Source organism: Psittacula echo (genome assembly GCF_963264785.1).
Source record: "Psittacula echo genome assembly, chromosome: 4".
Taxonomy (NCBI): Eukaryota; Metazoa; Chordata; class Aves; order Psittaciformes; family Psittacidae; genus Psittacula; species Psittacula echo.
Genome location: NC_137738.1, coordinates 113901563 through 113922231, shown reverse-complemented (window position 1 = coordinate 113922231; position 20669 = coordinate 113901563). Strand labels below are relative to the sequence as shown.

The following is a 20669-nucleotide window of genomic DNA, read 5'->3' as shown; positions in this document are numbered from 1 at the left end:
TTAGGGTTGGAAAGGACCTTGAGATCATCTAGTTCCAACTCCCCTGCCATGGGAAGGGACACCCCACACTAAACCATGTCACCCAAGGCCTCATCCAACCTGGACTTGAACACCACCAAGGATGGAGCATTCACAACCCCCCTGGGCAACCCATTCCAGTGCCTCACCACCCTCTCAGTAAAGAATTTCTTCCTTAGATCCAATCTAAACTTCCCCTGTTCAAGTTTGAACCCGTTACCCCTTGTCCTATCACTACAGTCCCTGATGAAGAGTCCATCCCCAGCATCCTTGTAGGCCCCCTTCAGATACTGGAAGGCTGCTATGAGGTCTCCACGCAGCCTTCTCTTCTCCAGGCTGAACAGCCCCAACTTTCTCAGCCTGTCTCCATACGGGAGTCAAAACAGGATTCTCAAAGAAATGCATTCATTCTCTAACTGCAAAGGTGTAAGCAGTACCAGTGGAAACGTTCCAATTTAAACCAGCCAAGAAGTCCCTGTTTTTTAAAGATGTCATATCTACATTCGATTGGCATCTTGTTGACAGTATTCAGAACTAAGCATTTTCTGCCATGCAGCTGAATGATTCCAAATACTTTCCTTTCTTCTTCCAAAGTCTGAGTAATACAATGTTTTTAAAACAGATTGCAGCAGCTTTAAAAACAAGCAAGTATATAGAAAAGAATTAACATAGAATGAAAGAATAAAGAATGAAAGATTGGAAATCAGATAAATGAGAGTACCACTACATCTACAGTGTTTTGGACCCTACATCAAAACTGTGAGAATTCTTCTCAGACTACACTGAGCAGAGTTATTAAGAACAACTTGGGATGAGGTACACTACATTAGATCTTAGACCCACAAAAGACAGCTAATTAGGCACTGAACATATTTGTACAGATCATATTTAAAGACTGAAACTTTCTGAAAACCTACCCCCACAACACAAGTTATTGGTTGCTTGAAAACATAAAAGAGCTGACCATTTTCCCCATACATCTTTTGCTGCATTTTCTACACAAGGAACGCACTGTTACTGTGATTACTGGGCAATGATTACTCTGATTTAGCGGCTTTTTCCTCCCTATTTACAAACATACTTTTTAGTAAGGCAAGGTGTCCTGAGAACAAGTATTTTCATTAAATAGAACTGGCATGAAAAGCATCAAAGATATACTTTGTTCTTACTTAGAATCATAGAATGGTTTGGGTTGGAAAGGACCCTAAGATCATCTAGTTCCAACCCCCCTGCTATGGGCAGGGTCACCTTCCACTAGACCAGGCTGCTTCAAGCCCCATCCAACCAGGCCTGGAACCCTGCCAGGGATGTTGTAATGCTATCATATGTTAATCTCATAACAAAATTACAAGTTCACACATAGTTTGTTTTTCGTCTTGTTGTTTTCATGTCTTTTTTAAAAAGCACCAAAAGATACTATCTGATGGAAGAAAATGAGTGTATAAAAAAATATAATCCTGAAAATTATCAAGTCTTGCATTGAGACCCCCCCTTCTTTTTTTTTGTTTGTTTGGGTTTTAAATAAAAACTACTTATGAAATTATAACTCACCCTTGCTTCATTCTGCTGAAGCTTTTCTTCCATACTTAAAGCTGTTGGAGAATCCAAGAGTGCAATCTAAAATTGTAAAAATTAAACATCATCAGGTTAAAAAACCCCAAAAGGTAATAAGTAACAATTTCTGGCAGAATCAAAGCAAAGAAATGCAACTGTTCAATTTCTTTGATTATTTAGGATGAAGTATTTTAAACTCCAGTATATGTCATTTTACCTTGAAATACTGTAAATGCAGTAATCAAAATCTTGTCAAAGCAGATATTACAAATATAAATGATAAGTTTAAAAGTACTATTTCATTCCCCATGTACAGTTGCAACAACTGAAACATGGCATAAGTTTATAATGAGTAATTCCTCATACATCTACCTTTATATTTCTGCTAAACATGAAAATTTATTATGCATCAATAGTTTACCATTTTGCCATGATACATACGTATCTTGCTTATCTTTAATAAATATATATGAAGGTGACTGGCCTTAAAAGAGGAAAACTGCTATACAACACGTACATATAACCAACACTCATTATTATGTGACCTACACTGAACCCAGAGCTCTATTTTGGTAACCAGTATCTTCAGTGATGTACTGAAGCATTTGCAATACAGTATGCTGGGAATATAAAGGAAAACTACAAAGAAATTATACAGAGATTTATATTCTACTGTGCATACATAAAACCACCTGCTGTTTTATCAACCATCACAAATTCAATTAGCTTAAGCAAGTTCTCTATTGCCTCCCACACAGCCATGTATCACATCCTACAACTGAACCAGATTTATTTTGTGATATCCACTGTTTTACAGCCTGGAACTAGGTCAAAGCATTAGATCTTCAAAGGCGTCCAAGTTACATCTACTTTGCTAACTCCAAATCAAATCACATTTTGACAATAAATTGCATTTTCCCCGCCTAAAGAATATGAGAGAAATACCAGTATAATTGAGTAATTCAACCCCATAAAGCTTTCTAATTGTTTGTAACAAAGCAGAGCTCTCCAATCACCTGCAATACCTATTACTGCTTCCAACTGTGGTCCCATCCTCTTTTTCAGCAAATGTTTTATAGCATGAAATTTAGCTGAAGTACTACCGTTCTATTTAAAAAATTCTATGCTGAACTGACATTTCACATTGTGCAGCCCATCTAAAATAAAAATAGATAGTTCTAGAAATAAATCTGAAGTATCATTTCAGATACTTCCAACTCGTATTTGCTCAAGTATGAAATACAGCAGTCCTGAGTGACATTATCTAGAGGCGACGACTGGCCTGAGCCAATTGCATATTCCTTATTATTTGGTTGGCTTCATCATCCTGGAAAAAGAGATATTAAGCCTAACAGAGCTTGTGCAGCAGATGTTTATAGCTGCTAATATCGAGAGAAGAATATGAGTGAATTACAGCACGACACGTTTTCTTACACCACCTCTGAAAATACTTTTACATATTTAGCATGTTACATGCTTTCTAATGTACAGTGCAGCCAAACACAAACAAAATGCATTGTTCACACCTGTGCATGCTCCTACATTTTGCATTTGCCCATCTTAAATATTTTATACCTTTCTACTTCTTTTAAGATACTAGTTAAAGTACTTCTTCATCCACCAGCTAGACCTAGGAAATATGTTACTGCTCAGCTTCCTTATGCTGTGGTGACTACCTGTTCCACAGCACACTGCAATCAAGCTCTGATTATATTAAGAGAAAGCTCAGAGCTTTGGGATGACAATTTTTCCCCTTATACAAAAAGAGGTAGTCTACTAGCCATATGGAAACTGATTCAATCAGGAAAATAATATTCATTCATAGCCTCATAGAGCTTGTTTACTCAAATCAATATAATGAAAGATAATTATCTCATTACATTCTAGAAATAGATGTTATAACTCAAGGAAAATTACACATAAATTTCAAGTAAAGCTAACCTGATTCCCTTGAGCAAGCAGGGCTTTCAATCGGGCTATTTCAGCTCTCAGCTCACGGATCAGTTTGACGTTAGGATCCTCATTAATAGTAGGCTTGTTGATGATGTTTTTGGCTCTATTTGCATAGCGAAGTGTACTTAAAGTTTCTCCATAATTGACATCAGCAGGTGAAATAGCTAAGGAGATGAAATCAGAAACAGTTCATCCAGCATCATATGTTTCATTTAGTAAAGTCAATTTATATTTTAAAAGTCAGATAAACTTAATGCAGATAAAGAGACAGAAATACATGATTAATCAGTATGGCTACAATTTGCACCAGTTCTTCAGCTAGCTCCATTACTTTCATGTTATTGTAACTCTGCTTAAATAAACACTCTATTAGAATAGTGTATTAATAAGCTCCAACAATCAAGTATTGTAAAGTAACCTTGCTGTCAATCTACTTAACATTTACATTTCTCTGCTAAGCATCAATGTCCTATATGATACTTTACAGGCTTTCTTGCTGGTTTTATTTTACAAGTACAGTGGATAAAAATTGAGTATGCAATCATGAAATGGAAAAGTTATTCCACGTAAAACCACAGCAGGCTCAATCCAAGTTTTGAAGGGAAATTACACAGCATTCAAAGAGCAGACATGAGAACCAAAACAAGGGAAGAGCTTCCGTAATTTCCAACCTCGCTGTTCCACTGAGCTGCAGGCATCTGGCAGCACACACAACTTATCTGATGCCTCAAGGAAAACCAGTATTCTTTTCTCAGGCAACTTAACCAGGAAAAACAATGGAGTTTAAAAAGATAAGTGCTGCATCCACAGAGATAAGCAAAAAACACAGAAGAGAACACCACGCAGGAATTATGTGAGCCCAGAAATCTTAATAATCAAACTGCACAAGAGACTCAGAGAATCGGAATATGAAAACACCTGAAAAAATAATCAAGTAACCAAAATATTCTGCCCTTCCTCATTCTCTCAACAGTAATAAATACTCTTTTTGTGGTAGAGACTCCCTGAATTAGGGGAGATGAACTTGGCAATAGACTATACTTCCCTTAGCTCACACTATTACTTCCCTACTTCATCTACTGTCTCCACTCCACTACTCAATTATTCTCTTTCTGGAAAGAAGTTACAATACATTATAGACATATAAAAATACATCCAATTCTGTTTTGTGATAAAAGCCTTTCCTACAGTTTGAGATGATCTTCCTGCTTTTGTTGTGTTTAGTTAAAGAAAAGGCAGGCCAAATGTGTCCAGACAGCTTGTCAGGCTCTGTTAGGCAATTCAGCCACATTACCAGTAGAGTTCCTGTTGGAGAAAAGATCAACCATCAGGGCTCTGCCTAGGAGAAGCATCCTTAATAGATGAGGAAGTAGCTGAAAAAGCAGCTGGGTTTTGTAATCATTAGTATAGGCACCGAAAGCTCATGGTGTTTCTAAAGCCTCTCTTCCCAATCCCTCTGTCAAAAAAGGCAAGTTACTCAACTATTAACTGAAAAAAAAAGCATCAAGGAGAAAGACACCAGCACAGTGTTACTTAAACAGCCAGAAAAATGAAGCACAGTCTGGTCCAAGATCCTCTTTTGGTACTACTATGATCAGCCTGAGAAAAAAAGTGGCATGGTTTCCACAAACACCCCCAAAATCATGTAACAAGGGAACTGCTATCCAGAGAATTTGACTGTAAGAAAACAACTGAAGAACCAGAATTTGATCCAATGTATTTTACTCCCTCAATTCTGCTCTCCCACCTTTCCAAGAGAGGACTGTGTCAGCTAAACTGCATTTCATTTGAGCAGGAAAGAGTGCGAAATTTCAGAGCTGCTCTTCTCTTCACTCCTTACATCTCCAACATCCAAAATCCTTAAACATCCCCCAGCTTCACTTTTGGGGGTAACAGAATTCCCATTCCGATTCATGGAAAAATCTGAGCTACATATGCCATAGGTAGGTTTTTAAACCAAGTGATCCTTTCAGAGCTTCCTCCAGGTAAGAAGGAAACTGCAAGTGTGCCTGACCATACAATCATAAAAAAAAAAAAGATGACTGATCATAAATGAATTTAGGCCAAAAATTAAAACGCTGTGTGCAGTTAAAAAGTAGGTTGAATAGAAGTGACAGTCCTATTTACTGAATGTTAAAAGAAACAGGTTGTTTCTGCTACTAACGCAACAAAAACAAACACAGTTTTGGATAAAAAAGCTGATTCACACATTGTTATTAGCTAGATAAACCAGGCTGGAATTCTTTTTCTATTGGGGGTCAATGTCTTCAGCCTGGGGAGAAGTATAAGGGAACAGAAGTACCTGACTTTATCTAGGTCCAGGTTTGAACATTTACAATGAGTAACAGCTGTCTGGAAAGCAAATGAACCTCAACAGTAAGCAGGAGCTATTACTTGAAGTTTAACTGGTCAAATTAGCTAATCATTACACTGTGTTTGAGTCAAAGAAATACAGCAGTGAGGCAGAGGTCAGAGCAAATGCAAGAAATTAGGCACACACATTTGAATGATCCTTACTTACGCAACCAAACATCTGGCACTGTACATACATAACCTGGGTGCCTTGCTACATTTGTGACCAAATACTCAGCCAGCAATATATGCACCCAAACAAATAACCTGCAGATGAAAAATGAAGCTCTCAAATTCAGGAGGCATACCTGCTGTTGTTCCTGACATCACTAAACAACTAGTCTGTCTTCATATAAACAATGAAACCCTATATATAGTTCTACTGGTGGAAGAGATATTCTTCAGAGTGTAAAAGCAGAGTGTTACTAGAAAACTTAGAAAGAAAAAAATCCCATTAATATGTGCAACCAATGTTCTGCCTTAGCAAAGCATCTGGAATCTAAATATTTACCGCCACTCCTATTCAGCATGAACTGTTCAGGAAGCAAAGAAAAGTAATTTAAAAACACTTACTGGCAATCATTATCGTTTTAGAGTTTCCTCCTAGGCTATCTTTTAACAACCAAGTCAACACAGAGTCCCTGTAAGGCACAAATACTTGTTTCTTCTTTGAAAGAGGGTTTGCTGCATCCTGAGATAAATCAGCTGTGATGTGGAGGGAGGAAAAAGCAGCAGCAATTAGGTATATTCATTCATTTTCAAAACCAGGATGCATTAGGCCATTATTCGTATAAATAAAAATGAATAGAAGTGTAAATAAATAAACAGAAAGGTTTTTAGTGACTAAAAAAGACCCAAAACAGACAAGCCCATAAAACTGAGACTTACCTAAGGCAGAAATTACATTTCCCAGAGTAACTAGAGATTTGTTAATATTCCCTCCTTCCTTTAATCTAACCCCTGTGGCACCAGTGGCATCTGCTCTCTCGCTTCCAGCAAGATCTACCAAATGAATCTTGCTAACAGTTTCACAAGGCATTTCAGAATCAAATTTAGCCTAAAGAAAAAGAAAAAGATACAAAGAAAAGTTTGCTAAGCTATGAAATTCTGCAATCTTACTGATGCCAACCTAGTGGCCTTTTTCATGTCATGACTGAATTTAACTCGTTTACAATAGCAGAGCTTCAGAAGACAGGTATATTAGTGGTGCCACAGAAAGGCATTTAATCATGAATTGCTGCATAACCCCCACACAAGTAGTTGTTTCTATAAACTGTAATATTTGCAACTTTCTAGCCACTTATGGACATACACCAACTGTGAATTGGTACTTACATGATGCACAGTGAACATGTGCTGCATTCATTTTATTAAGCTTTCAACATATTATATTTATATTTAGCTTTCAACAAGCTATAACATACACAGATGCATTTACACTCACTTTCTTCCCTGCCTCCAAGTTCTAGTGAGTAGCAATTGCAATTTTATTCTACAATTTTAACTAAGGCTTCCACCTAATATTTATCTTAATTCATATAAATCAACTCAGATTACTCTATTTCAAACTTCCTTCTACTTTTACAGTACAACAGTGGAACAAAACCTTTTGCTGCCTGCCACTCGTCCTCTCCAGAAAGCCCTGCAATGAGCAACTCATCATTAGCAAACAGCACAGCATTTTCTGTGTCTGTAATTATGGTAGGGGGGAGACATGAAAAGGTCCATCAGAAGAGCAAACCACCTCCACACTACCTTCCCTTCGTCTAGCAGGTTATCCATGGACTGTCTAAAAGCCCTTCCCAAAACAACAGTGAAGAGCAGGAATCATTAGAAAATGAGTTTACTGCATATAGATCACTATCCCCTGAGAAAATGTGGCAAATCTCTCCATTATTCCATCAGTACAAAACAAGGAATATAAATAGGTTTCCAACAATAACAGATGAAGACTCAGCAAGAAAACACTCAGGAAGCATTTTTACACTTTACGATTTGGGCCACGGAGACAGATTTTTCCACAAATCTTGGAGAACACCAGAGCATAAAAGATAGCCCATGATCAGCTCTGGCTAGTCTCACCCAACAGGCTCCTCACTCACTCCTGTCACAGCAGTATTGTGAAGCATGCCAGTGCTGGTCACTGTTATTCAGTCTAAAGTCCCAGTAGTTATCTCCTCAAAATCTATTATATATTTTAAGTGATCATATTACACTGTAAATTTTAAATATTATAATCACTGATAAACGTATTTGTAACTCTCAAAACAGTATTTTTTACACTTCCAACTTTCCTGATCACAACAACAGTCATTATCTGCCCATACTTGCTTACTTGACAACCTTATTTTTTGTCATATGAATTATGGAATTTAAACACATATTAAGACAGAGGCTTTAGTTTTGTTACCTGAGTGAAGTTGATTGTGAAAATGGCATGCGACCTGCTACTGACATCGTTCATTCCAGTTGCAGCCGTCGTTCTATTTATGTTTCCTGCGTCCATAAGTTCCTCTACATCACCATAGTTTTGCACTAAATGTTTAGACAAATCTAAAGAAAAGGAGGGTGTTACAGCACGCTCGTATGTGCAGTTGACTGTCTTTATTACAAAAAGATTCCAATCACCCTCACTACTGCAAAGTATTCCTGCAATTAGGGTTTATTGTCATACTTCATTATCACTTACAGAAAGGAATGAGGCCGCATGTGAACAATGGACCACTTACACATTTACAGTAAATTAATAAAAACCCATGCAATCTTACTAAAGTATTTAGTGCAGTAACATAAGCATATCCCTCAAGAGACAAACCTTCCCTGGTAGAGGACAGATTAAGACAATTAGATCTTAATAGGTTCTTTCCATGCAAACATTAAAGATTCATAAATTATAGTCAACAAATCCTTGAAACCAGTTGCATCTCTTAACATTATTTAAAAATGTGTTAGAAATTTACAAATAAAAACTGCACATGTATAATAATCTTAGAATTGGGAATGCGAGCGCGGGTACAAAGTAAGAGGCTATTCTCCTTTAATGCTTTTATATCAAAGCACTGTATCCATCATCATTTATATTTTAAAATATAAAAATACCCTGCGCAATTAGACACCACATTTTAGAATATAAAAAAGTAGCAAAAAATATCCAGTGCTAAACACTAAAAGTGTTTTTACCCTCAACATAGGGCCCTTCTTTTGGATGTTCTCGTATTCGTAGATTATTAGTTTTTGATGACTTTCGTCTCAGAAGATCTCTCACACGTTCATTATAAATTTCCAGATAACTGAAAGAAAAAGGATCAGAAAATCACTGACTGATTCAAGAGTCTCTCAAAAAAGGAAATCCATGTTAATGCTGTGTTTGAAAGCAAGATGCCTGGAGAAGCAAAGAGATGTCCCTGCCCATGGCAGGGGGGTTGGAACTTGATGACCTTAAGGTCCTTTCCAACCCTAACTATTCTATGATTCTATGATAACAGATCCAGGGACAGTAATGACTACAGTGTACTTGTATAAGGGAAAAGGCAAAAAAAGCAAGAAGCAAGTAGAAAAGAAGAACCCATTAGCAAGATCAGGATCACCTAATGTCAGCCTGAAATAAAAGATAACAATAAGGAAGATGCTGACCAGTAGCAAAGGCATCTTCACTATCATTTAAATAAAGCAAAATGCACAGCTATGGTATTGAATTTAGAACTACTGCGCATTTTTACTATGACTGCCAACAAAAAAATCAATTATAGGACTGAGGCCAAGCATCCAAAGTTATTTGGAAAACACGTTTCTCTCAGAGATAAAGTGAACAAAGTGGCTGTAACTGAAACAAGTTTGATAACCAGCAAACTATCAACATATTAAGACCTACCTGACTTCTGTTCGAAAGGATGCCTCATTCCGCTTTGTCTTCTCACTTATTTTGCTGAATAATCCTTCACAGATTCGAGGTATTAAACCGGCATCACCCTGGAATAACAACAGTCCTTATTTCCAAGGGTATATATGCACACACATGTATTTTAAAAAAGTAAAACCCAAGATCAGTAGTTGAGAGAGTTCCAATATCCAGAAAAAGGGGGAGAAATCAAAACCTTTCAGCAAATCCTCTCTTGCCCTTTATTTAACTGCAGTCACCTTGCCCCTGTAATCCTTGTATGTGTGCTGGAATGTATACACTAGCTCAGATCCTTTGCTATTGGGATATATATTGCCCCTGTCATGTAGTTCAAATAATCCCAACTGCTGACGGCAGAAACCATCTCCTCAGAGCAACATATGCACTGCCTTATCTCAACACTATCTTTTCTAACATCTATCTCATTTCACTATGGACTTGGCAACATCTGCAGAAAATGGGGCAAGAGCCAAATACACGGACCCTTAAGCCATTCTTATTCAAAGCCCTAATCCCCAGCTCACAGTTCTTCCTGTCTTGAAAGATGCAGCAGGTCCAATGGATAAATTAGCATGCAATAACAAAATTAAAACTCCACATTCACTGTATCCCGCAACGCAGCCAAATTAAATTGGATATTTAACTTCCAAATGCTCAGCTCTGAAGTTAAAGAGTTTTTATGCATAAAGTGCTCAGTTGGTTTAATAAAGCAAACTGAAAAAACATATTCCTTCTCAGAGATCCCTATGGACTATGTGGTTTACTAGCAGAGCTGTGACTGCATTACAGGGTTCTTGCCACTTCAGCTAACACAGCAGCCAGCAGCAGCAGGATGTCAACTTCTAGGTTAAGCTGGCACTTGAAAATTCTTGAGAATTGAGCCTCATCCCGGTGAGGCTGCTGCTCCACCACTGATGTCAAACACATCAGGCTGTGAGGCAACAGCTAACAACAGGGATACCCAGGGACTTAGCATGCAGCTCTCCTCTTCCTTTCCAGCCAGCAGCAAGGTGGTAAATCAAAGCCAGGGTTTTCCATAGCAGCAGAGAGGAGCAGGAAAGTGCCATGCAGCTGTGGCCTTGGCTGACAAGGGGCTGCTTGCTTCCAGCTGCCCCATTCCCACCGAATCTGAGTAGGTATATGACCAACTACCTGCTGAGCAGAGCAAACAAAGCTCCTTAAGAGCTGAAATGAGTGAACATGGCTCCCACGAATGAAGAGAAAGGACATTCCATATACAGATGAGCTTTGGCCTCAGAGCTGCAAACTCAGAAGTAGCTGACAAAACAGTCTGTCAGCTGTGATTTGCATCTAGACCAAAACCACATAAGATTTGATGTGACGGACTAATTCTATGCACCGCTGAGGCAAGAAGAGTTCTTGCTTAGAGTTAAGGCCCTTGTAATTAAGCACGAGGCAAATTAGGACAAAAAAGACCAAACATCCAACATAAGCATAGCCCAAGACTCAAGGCACCCAAGAGTTTGCCTGGTGGAATTTTACAGATACCAGGCAGCAAAAAACCATGAAGACAGTGGACTGCCCTGCAGCACACTCCCCAGGCAAACATTTCTCTTCTCCTCTGAACCCCACATAAAATCTGATCCTTTCTGCCCAAGCTCACTCCATTCTGCTCCCATGCTGGTACCCTCTGTGCCTGTTCTTCAGTTTCCCCTGCATTCTCTGTCCCAGCAATCTTCTTCCAGGTGTCATTTCTGAGCTCCTCTTCCTCTTTCCTTTGTCCAGATATAATTTCTGATTCATCATGCAGTCTCTTTTTTTAATTATGCTCTATCCCTCCATTTTGCCCTTTTCCAGCTTGTTCCTTCTCTTAATCAGAGCCCTCCCCAACCTGAGTTCATTCTCTGAAATAATAATCTATTCTCTCCTCCTCTCACACCTAGCCCTTCACCTGAGCATACCCTGGTTTAAAAAGAATAACCCCTAGATTAAGGGAGAAACTTGCAGTTAATGACCTTTTTGTTTGAGACGGCTGCCTTTGGTAACAGAGGAGCTGCCTTTCCCAGTATGTATCAATCTTTACCTCTAGGCAAAGTTTCAGGGTTCAATGTTGGAAATTCCCAGACACATTTTATTTCATTAAGGTTTTTTTTAAACACGGGAAAAGGAAAAAGACTTTTCTTTCATCTCATGCTTGGAAACACCTGAATAGTTTTAATTAAAGCTTAAGGAAAAACCATGAAAGATCCATCACAAAGTTTTAGGCAAGTCATTAGTGTCTGACATAATCTAGCAACTGCAAAGAGAGTCTTAAAACAGGAAATACTAGCTTTAATTGAGTAACTTCAACCATAGCAATATAGTGATGAGAAAGGAAGAACACACTGTTCCAAGCATATTTTATCAGTAAAATGTACATCTTACAGAATGTACATTCTCTATTAGAAACTATATTTAAACATTTTCACCCTTTTCATCCCCTACAGCTCCAGGGCAGGATCAGCTACATCTTTGATGGTTTTTTTCTGGGTTAGGGTTTCCAGTCATGGAAATCTGTAGAACTAAAATAAGTAGTTCACCACAGAGCTGAATTTTCTCATGAAAAGCCTATGTTACTTCTGTGCTAACCAGAAATTGACATGTATTTCATATTTATATGAAATTTTATTGCAATTTATATGTACTGTTTCTTATCCATCTACCTTGGACATAGGAAACAAATTATCCCCTTTCCTTTCTACAGCAGCCTTTCACATCTTGGAAGACTTTTGTTCCCCCCCAGTCTTCCTTTCTCTGCATACACAAGCCTGATTTTCCTTATAGACCATATTTTATAGATCTCTGATCATTTCAGTATCTCTGCTCAAGACTTACTCCAACTGGTCCACATATTTCTTGGAATTATTGCTGCCCACAGTACTGCGGAAGAATGAAGAAGCCTTCAGAGCCAAGAACAGCAGATATTGAAATCAAAATGAAAACAGAATTCATACTTTTTAAGGAGAAGTAGTGACAAAAGAAAGCGTATTTCAAATTCAAGTTTTCTTACAGCACTGTAGTCTCTCTGACAGGGCCATCAATTTTCAAGCATTTAACTTAGTGGCTGAGTATATTTTATACACATTCTGTACAAAGCCAGATTAAAGTATTTATGTATCATGGCAAGAAGATTAGACCTTTATTATTGAATAGTGTCAAACAAACTTCAGCACCTATTCATTTGCAAAATGCCTTGATGATTACAGTCATTATATACAGTGAGGCAGTCTCATAAAAACGTCACTTTTATATATTTCTGAAACAGAAATCCACAGTTAGGTCATAAGATCTTTTCTGGTTACAAAAGTCTATTTTGTTAAGTATAAAGCTACTTATTCTGTGACAATGGAAAGGGGAAGGTTTGCAATTAATTTACTCTCCTAAAGGAGGTGCAAAGTGGCCAATCTTACAACATTTCAAAAGTGGTCTATCTAAGGATAGACAAGTGGCAATATTCCCCTTTTCAATTCTGCTGGAAGAAGACATGATGTATTTTTTTTCCCCATGATCAGAGAGTGAAACCTATAGAGGCTGCCTGGCAAACAGGCTGCATCAACCAGCCCTTTTTGAACTGCTCTACTCCCAACAGTTTAGCGGGTTCTTTCTGTCCTTGGACAGTCATGGAGATAACTGCAAGAAACTACTCCCATCCTTTACTCACAAAATGTCAAATACTCCTATCGCATCTTTCTCTTCCAGGGTCTATACTGAAGCACTCAACAAGACTTAACCCTGAAAACTGAACTTACTGCATCATCTCACCATGGCTTGCTGAAACATTTAGCTACTCTCACCCTCTTTGTACTCCTCACTTTCACTAAAAGGGGTTAAGGACCTATTTTAATCTTCTGACCCTTCAAAAGAGATCTATAAAACAGATCTCTTCAGAAAGGGTTGATCATTCGTGTTCTCAAAATCAGTATCCTCTTTGCTTGCAAGTTGAGCATAGAAAATCAGTAATTACATTTGAAATTTTGGGGTTTGTTTCTGAACAAAAATTACTGCTTTGTGTCTAACATAGCAGAGCATCACTTAAACACACTTTTCCACCTAAGTATCTACCTATAAAAGAAACATCTCCTAAAACCTCTCATTACTACTAGAAGGTATGATACATGATGGGTCAGTAGTATGTGGACAGGATCAGTAATTATTCCATAAGAACATGCTCTTCTAACAGCATAATTTCAATTCATTGGTGCAGAAGAAAAAAACCAACCTACTCAGTTGATGTGGGGTGAGCAGTAGACACTGTATTTCTCTAAAGCTTTTGATTCTGTTTCCCATAACCTCCTCCTAGAGGAACTGACATGTTACAGTCTTAAACAAGTGGTCCATGGGGTGGGTGGGGAACTGGCAACAAGGCTGCACTCAAAGGGTGGTGGTAAATACCTCCTTTTCCAACTGGTTGCCCAGAGAGGTGGTGGATACGCCATCCCTGAAGACATTCAAGACCAGGCTGGAAGTGGGTCTGAGCAACCTGATCTAGATGTCCCTGCCCATCGGACTAGATGGCCTTTGTATGTCCCTTCCAACCCAAACTATTCTGCAATTCTAAGTTTCGGCTGGACAGAATGCTGTGCCATCTTGTCTAAACCATGCTTTTGCCAAGAAAGGTTGGACCAGATGATCCTTGAGGCCCGATATTCCAACCTGATATTCTATGATTCTACAAAAATACAACATACCGCATTTCCCATCATGGTGTAGGACTTCCCAGATCCAGTCTGGCCATATGCAAAAACACAAGCATTATAACCTTCAAAAGCAGACTTAAGCACATCTGTACCCAAATTTTTGAAAACCTGAAAACAAAGAAAGTATTTTAAGACAACAGAAGCTTGGGGAAAAAAGTTGTCATCAGTTCAGCATGGTAAATATTAAACAATAAACTACCGCAAAATAAGCTATTGACATCAACCAATGACATTTACGAGAGGACAGGAAATTAGTACTTTAAATAAAATGCTAAATTTTACTACCACACTTAGTTTACTGCACTGCAACAATATACTTTCCACTTATCTTTCTGTTAGAGAGCTACCTGACACAGAATGAAAAACATTACCTTCTTTTTACAGCTCCAGTTTCTTTCAGCAATCTCAAATACTTCACTCACTTTTCCTTACTGTTAATATCTCCTCGCGTTTTGTGTCTTTGCCAGCTCTCCATGTTCTGCAAATACTCAGTCCCTTCTCAAAGGAAATGTTTCAGTGATCCTGTCAGTTCCTTGGTTTGTGTTTTTGGAGGGTTGGTTTTGGTTTTTTGTTCTAACAAACTATAAGAAAATTACTCATTTTCTCTGTATTTCCTCCCTAACTGGCTTTTACATACCAACGCTTCTTAGGCTGGCAAATGTGTTTTCCATATGGTAAGTGACCCTCCATCAGCTAGCCCCTTCCCTTTTGAACTTAACATTTACAAATGGGTAACAATCCCTCCTCCACATTCCATAATATGGGAGTCTGTTCTCACCTAATAACTTCAGCTCTCACCAGATGCTTTCACAACCTTCCCCTGTAATATTGGCTCCAGTATCCCTCCCAGATTCCTGACCTTTCATTATCATTACCCCTCATTTCTAGTCATACCCCCACTGGCCCACTGGGCAAGGAGTAACATATTTCTCTCAATGAAAATATTAACCTGGGTCTCCAAATCCAGAGGTGACTTTCAAAAATCTCATAGATGTTTCACGTAATTTGGCTCCTACTCTGCAGTATATGTGGCTTAAATTAACCAGGGTCTACAAGTCATTATTAATAGTGAATGGCACATACAGGATAATCGTACTACTCCTCCCTTGAAGGACTGCTGGGCAATCACTTTAATCATTAATGCTCAGTTGTAAGCATGTCTTTGGAATACTTAACTTGACCTTCCCTTGAGCAAAGGAGTTACAACGCTGTAATCAGTCATACTTCTCAAAAAGGGAAAGTATAAAGATCAGCTGAAGCAACTTCCCTTTCACTTGTCATGTGAAAAGTAACATCTTAGTTGAATTCTCCTCCCTAAGTGACCACTCCTGTATTTCCCTCATGCCCTTTTCCCTTTCTCTGTGTCCATGTTTTTATCTCACCAAGTCTTTATACACTACTGTTATGACTGCATTTTCCCTTTAAAAGATTTGTCTATACCTTGCAAAGTGATTCAAGGTAGTAGATAAAACAGCTACAGTCAGTGTTTTCTGAACATAGAGGCCTAACACACAAGATTAGAAGAAAACACATTGTTAGGATGGGACTTTGACAGAACCAAATGGCTCAGACACTGGTCTGTCACAAAAGGGCAGCAAATATCAAAATTCTATTAGTTTCTCTTCCAAGAATACAAAGTAAGTAGTTTGATTGTAAATTGTCACTCCCACTCTAATTTTTGAACACTAAACCACATCTTACATCTAAAAGGCATATTAATGGGACATGTAGTATTAGACAGACTTCCATATATTATTTTTTTGCCTTTCAAATGGAAAACTATAACAATCATGAACAAAGCACACTAGGCAACCACATTAACAACAATCAAGATCAATCTTACTCCATGGCAAGAGCATGAATGAAAGACTCCCTTCTTCTATGCCACTGGTGCAGTAAACTGGAAATTCTGCAGCAACTTGATAAGAGCTTAACTACAGTCTTCCAATTAAATACGAAATTAATAACACCAGCAAAACAATCGCTTCTGCAGCACTTGTTTAGAAATTGCACTCCCATGGTTTGAAAACTCCTTTTGTTTTCTATGTGCTGCACCCATTGTAATTAAAGCAACATTTGACCCAGGCTCACCAATGTTTTTGTGGCTGAGCAAGCCCACATTCTTACCAGTAAGGATGAAGGAGGCAGTCTGGGGTTGTGAGACATGTAACAGAATATTGAACGTGGACATCTAAACCATGTTAAGGATTTATTGTTACCATCTTATTACTACAAACCATAAAGCCCACAGCTTAAAACAAACATTACTCAAGGCTGCCACAACAATCTCTATATAGGCATTTTAGTTTCATTTTTTCTCTATAAGCTCCTGACATGGGCAAGTGATGTTGCCTCAATCTGACCCACCCTGAAACAGGCAAAATGGTACCAATATGGAAAAACTTAAAATAAAAAAAAAAAAAACCACTTTTATATGGAAATCAGACATATCCAATACACCTTGGATATCCATTTATACTAATTCAAGTTTCTTCCATTTTTCCAGTGAGGTCTTGTCTAACATAGCTTTCTAGAAGCATCTGAAAACAGGTAAAAAGAAACTGCTATCTAAAAGATCCAAGAATTACATATTCATAAACCTAAGCCACAATTGGTACCTAAGAAGAATTTCTGTAACTACTTTATAATACATTTGGCAGGCTTCTCCAAACATGCATTGATACATCATTAGTACTGCTTTATGGAGTTGTACTCATCTCTATCAGGAAGAACTCTGAATACAGTAATCAGTTATCACAGAATTGTATGCATTTTCATGAAACTAAGTAATATTAAACTGAGATCCTAATCAATTTGTATGAGAAAACTTAGGGCAATCTTCTGTTGCATCTGCAGAACCACAACCAAAATCCCAAGCTTCAGTTAGAAACAGAGCTGAAAGATACATGATCAAACCTGCTTTAATTAAAATAACTCAATCTCTGCCTAGTCAACTTCAAGCATTTGCTAAAGTTCTAGGCAAAGCCACATGGCCTGAACTGCCTGCTTAAAAACATCCACTAGAAACAAGGGTTCCAATCATTGCATTCAAATACTCTACTTCTTGAATTATGGTATTTCTACATTAGTGCCTCAATAAATGAGTTAATTCTTGATGTTTCAGACAATACAGCAAAACCAGTGTTACTTGTAAGAACATCATCAAGAATTAACAATCCAGAAAGTTTAAGAATATACATGATCAAATGTTTGGATATAATTCTAACTAATAACTCAGTGAAATAAAAGACACTTTCAGGAAAAAAAAAAGAGAACCTAACACTTACACTGATGGTTAAATAGAAATTTAGAGTATAAATTCCCTATCAAACAATTATAGTCATTATATATAATGGCAAAGCTTGTCCTTCTCATAAATATTTTAAAATGGCTTTCATTTATTGCTTATTATTGTTAGTTTTAAATCTGAGGCTTTTTAGGATTAGTGATACCAGTCTCCCTGATTTGGGAGCTTACAGAGCACATCAGGTATGTATCCAACTGCCTTACAGCATATTCAAACCCTTGCATTATTTTAAGGGGAAAAAAGTCTTCTCACTTGAAGCTTGCAGCATCCCAAGTTCCACAGAAACAAAAAACAAGGTAACAATCACAAAACACTTGAATTTTACTCAATAAATTTATTTGGAAATGTGAAGTAGCAAAAAAGGGTTCAATGTTCACATGAAATGCAAGGTCAGGGAGGGTCTATCTGTTCACCTGAATAATGCCTATAGCTCTGAGTTTGATTTTCTGTTCTGAGTGTGCAGGAAGAAAAGCAGTTTTGCCCTTTCCTAAACTGAATACTCAAAGGAGGAGACTGAACGATCTTCAGTGTACACCAAGACTTTTGGACAAAAAAAACCCCACTCCTACTAGATAATAAAAATGTTTCTAAGTGAATTAAAGAGATATCCTCGTTTCTCAAAAGTGATTTTTTTCAAAAAAGCTTTTCAAAAGCAGATTTAGTGCTCAGAGAATTCTTCTAACTTGACCTTACAAGCCAAATCAGACAAGAGAACTCAAAAGAAGGCATTTAACCTGCTGTACTAGAAAACACAGCACTTAATGTTAGACAAGTTCGAAAGAAAAGAAAACAAAGCAGAATTCAAATTCTCAGGTACCTAGGGAATTTCTAAATTATACAAGAAGCACTTTCAAGAGAAGGACGTTTCAAAGAATGCTTTCAAGCCAAAGAAAAAGAAAAGGAGGGGGAAAAAAATCAATTATAAACATTCAGAAATCCTACCATTTCTTGACAAACAAAGCTGGGACTTTTACTGTCTGCTGAGAAATAGGAAAAATCATAGGTAAAAGTCTTAGTTCTTTCTCGTCCTGTATCTCCAGTACCACCCTCTGGTACCTATTTAAAAAATAAAGAAAAAGAGCTGGTACAGTACATCCTAATGAAGTAATTAAAAACATTTTACAACAAATAATCAGAAAGCAAATTTAACAGAAGGCTATACACACTTAGAAACCTGTATAATGACAGGTTAGCCTATTATTCCAACAGTGACAAAATTAACAACAGATACACTTCAGCATAAAGGACCGTCATGTCACAGGACAGCACAGCAGGAATTACTTGGATTTAAGCTTACTGCTCCTAACACCACAGTACATTTGTGTCACCCTTATGTTCAGTTAAATCAGTCCTGTATATGCAATTCAGATTATAATAAAGGATTACTCTATGCATATAATTAATAGGAGCCAGAAAGACCTTTGCACTGTAAACAGGATTTCATTGTGGAGCCATAATTAAAATGGTGTTACTTACGTGCTGCTTAAGGCTATTTTCATGCTCAAGACATGAAAGCTAGCACTATATTTCAGCAATACACACTGCAATCTGAATCAATCTAAACAAGCTACACACTGAAACCCATTTTCACATATTTGTCATTGGAAACTATCCTGCAAAAATCTATTTGCTGTGCATGATTCCCCTTGCTGACAGAAATGTTAAAATATACCATCAAAATACGATAGCAAGTGATGGGTAGTTTGGGTTTAGCTCGTTATCATGGGAATCCAAGAATTCTACACATAAAGCAAAGGTTTAATAGCTACCAGGCGTGTACCTGTCTTCTATTGTTGGCTTTCATCTTCCAGCTAAGTAATGACCAGAGGGATAAACCTCAGAAAAACCTCTGAGATACAGCCTACAGAGTGGTTTTCAGAAAACTGCAGTACAGCAAGTTTACACCTTAACCTGCTTCCCCAAAGAATTACTTTAACGCTGTATTTTAAGAGCTAAGGGCTGTTCTCCATAGTACAGGGAGGACCACTCTTTAGTCCAGTCGTATTCTGGCAGCTATTCAGTTTGGACTTCCTTCTATAAATCGTGTTTACTCACCTTTAAGTTTGTGATTGTTGTTTTGTTTTTTTCCATTGAAATAATAAACTTTGCATTAAGGTCTTTCTCCCTAAACAAAACAAAAAAAAAAAATGAGAGAGGCCTGAGTATGTTAAAACAAACATCACAATCATCCACAGTCATATTTCCACTTGACAGGTTGCTTGCCACAGTCAACTATCAAGTGAATTCATTTCTATTTCATTTTTCTGATTGCCATGACCAATGTTATGCATTGCTATGGGATATAACTGAAGTACTTGGGCTTGTCTCCAAATCCCTTCAACTAGAAACAGAGCAGCAGCTTGGGGAAACCTGCTTCAGAAGTTTGACTCTGCAAGTCAATTACGTGGTTTGTTCTTAATTTAATGTACTCTGATCCAAAGCCCAGTGAAGTCAATTATGTGGCTCTAAGGAAATGCAAAAAGAATGTTACAAGATATGCTCCAGCCTCTTACCACCAGCCTTGCAGCAGGAGTTCCCATTTACCCATATAGCTTTGGTAACAGGGACTAAATATTTAAACTACACAAGAGTATTCTATAACTCTCTTAGAAATGAGGCACTGAACATCTGTTTTGAGCAGTGCTGCATCATAGCAGTGCAGGAGAGGGCTCTGCTACCAAGGGAGTGCTACACAGGTTTGTTGCTTCCCAGAACACAGCGATTCCAGGAAGAAGTCCAGTTGTGCGGCAGTGTTTCCATGCACCCAAATCTATTTCCCATCAGTTGTGGCTGTTTTCAAAACTATCATAAGAAAAGCTTAGTGTCTAAAACGAGCACATATCAACTTGCTTGCTAGAGATGGGATTTCATTATAGTTAGCCATAAGAGT

General features: G+C 37.8%; 1 protein-coding gene across 1 annotated transcript in view; it reads right to left on the bottom strand.

Annotated features, from left to right (window-relative positions):
* KIF16B (kinesin family member 16B) overlaps nt 1-20669 on the bottom strand; it is a gene marked incomplete at its 5' end in the record, with an annotated part of 139758 nt that overhangs the window by 103722 nt on the left and 15367 nt on the right. The window contains 10 exons of the mRNA XM_080615968.1: nt 1570-1635; nt 3514-3689; nt 6451-6582; nt 6766-6934; nt 8288-8430; nt 9058-9167; nt 9749-9846; nt 14464-14580; nt 18722-18835; nt 19835-19904. Of these exons, the coding sequence (XP_080472094.1) occupies nt 1570-1635; nt 3514-3689; nt 6451-6582; nt 6766-6934; nt 8288-8430; nt 9058-9167; nt 9749-9846; nt 14464-14580; nt 18722-18835; nt 19835-19904 (1195 nt within the window). The remainder of the gene's footprint in view (nt 1-1569; nt 1636-3513; nt 3690-6450; nt 6583-6765; nt 6935-8287; nt 8431-9057; nt 9168-9748; nt 9847-14463; nt 14581-18721; nt 18836-19834; nt 19905-20669) is intronic.